Source organism: Austrofundulus limnaeus, unplaced genomic scaffold, assembly GCF_001266775.1.
Source record: "Austrofundulus limnaeus strain Quisiro unplaced genomic scaffold, Austrofundulus_limnaeus-1.0 Scaffold338, whole genome shotgun sequence".
Lineage (NCBI taxonomy): Eukaryota > Metazoa > Chordata > Actinopteri > Cyprinodontiformes > Rivulidae > Austrofundulus > Austrofundulus limnaeus.
This window is the reverse complement of record NW_013952740.1, coordinates 510,308-511,696: the sequence shown is the minus strand read 5'-3', so window position 1 is coordinate 511,696 and position 1,389 is coordinate 510,308. Positions and strand designations below refer to the sequence as shown.

Genomic DNA, 1,389 nt, shown 5'->3' with positions numbered 1-1,389 from the left:
CTGTGACTGCTGGATATGGGCACCAGTGACCCACGCAACCCTGAAAAGGAAGAAGCGTGTACAGAAAATGGATGGATGGATGGAGTTCATTACATGTTGATTTTAAACATCTTTTTGTTGCCATCTGGTGGTCACAAGTAGGAAGTGCAGCTTGAAACCGCAACATGAAATGAACTACTTCACATCATGCATATTTCTGTCTGCAATTATATATTTATATATATATTTGATGCATTGAAACTTGTTTAAAAGTATGCCATGGCACCAAGCAAAAACAACCCATTCTTTTATTTACCATATTTCCTCCATTAAACGTTACCTTCTTTTTTGCTGCCTCCCGGTTGATAGAAAGGATGTGATGTCCTCTGTGGTCTGTCAGAGCGCACTTTGTGCAAATACACGTTTGGTCGCTCCTGCAGAACATTTCCAATTTCCTCCCATGCAGCCGGCACACGGGGTTGTCCAAGTTCTTCACCACGCTGATCAACTTGTGGCACCCAAGCCCTTCTGTCTGGTAATGTGGCTCCAGATGTGCAGCGCAGTACGAGGCCAGGCACGTCAGGCAGGACCGGACCGCGGCTCGCTTCGCCGGACAGAAATCGCAAGGGACCTCCCCGGTTCTTAGAGGTACCRCTTTATCTGGCGGTGGTGGTAGTGTTTGGTTGGTTTTCAGCTGTGGTCTTTCTGGGAAGACTGCCTTGCAGAGAGGACACTGGTAGACCTCATGGATCCTCCAGTATTCTCCTATACAGCCCAGGCAGAAGACATGTCCACAAGGAAGGGGGACAGGGCTGGTGAACTTATCCAGACAGATGCAGCACCCAGGAGGCTCCGACRTCATGTCCAAACTTTGCATCGGGTTTGGCATCCCAACCTGTGCAGAGATGATCTGATAYGTCACTAGTGGTTTAATATGATCTATGGAACATTTACTGTATTTCTAAGTTATGTAACACAGTTTACACACAAACTGACCCATTGTAATGACATCATTTAAACAYGTGGAGGTACCATAACGAACATCASAAGTGAGGGAGGGGAGTATTGAACGGGGCAACTGCAATTGTATTCCCAAGTTGTTTTTGCCAGTAAAGCCATGGCTTCAGCTTATTCAAGTCGAGCTAATTTGTCAGTGGAAGTAGCACCTATTTGGGGCTCATAGCAGTATTTACAAAAGTTGGGCATGGCTAGCTTAGAAATTGACCCATACCCTTTCCCTCCTGGCATGTTGTTGATTTGGTAAAATCATTGACTTTACCTATATTCATGCCACATAATTTGTAACACAACGTCATAAATGGTATTTTACCTTACCTAGGGCTGTGTATTGGCAAGAATTTGGTGATACGATACATATCATGACAGAGGGGTCACGATACGATATATACC

General features: G+C 45.1%; 1 protein-coding gene across 2 annotated transcripts in view; it reads right to left on the bottom strand.

The window, feature by feature from the left end:
- The window catches only part of LOC106527701 (tripartite motif-containing protein 47), an 11,317-nt gene that overhangs the window by 5,871 nt on the left and 4,057 nt on the right, over positions 1 to 1,389 (bottom strand). For both annotated transcript variants that reach the window (XM_014022684.1, XM_014022683.1), the window contains exon 2: positions 320 to 874. In XM_014022684.1, the coding sequence (XP_013878138.1) occupies positions 320 to 874 (555 nt within the window). The remainder of the gene's footprint in view (positions 1 to 319; positions 875 to 1,389) is intronic.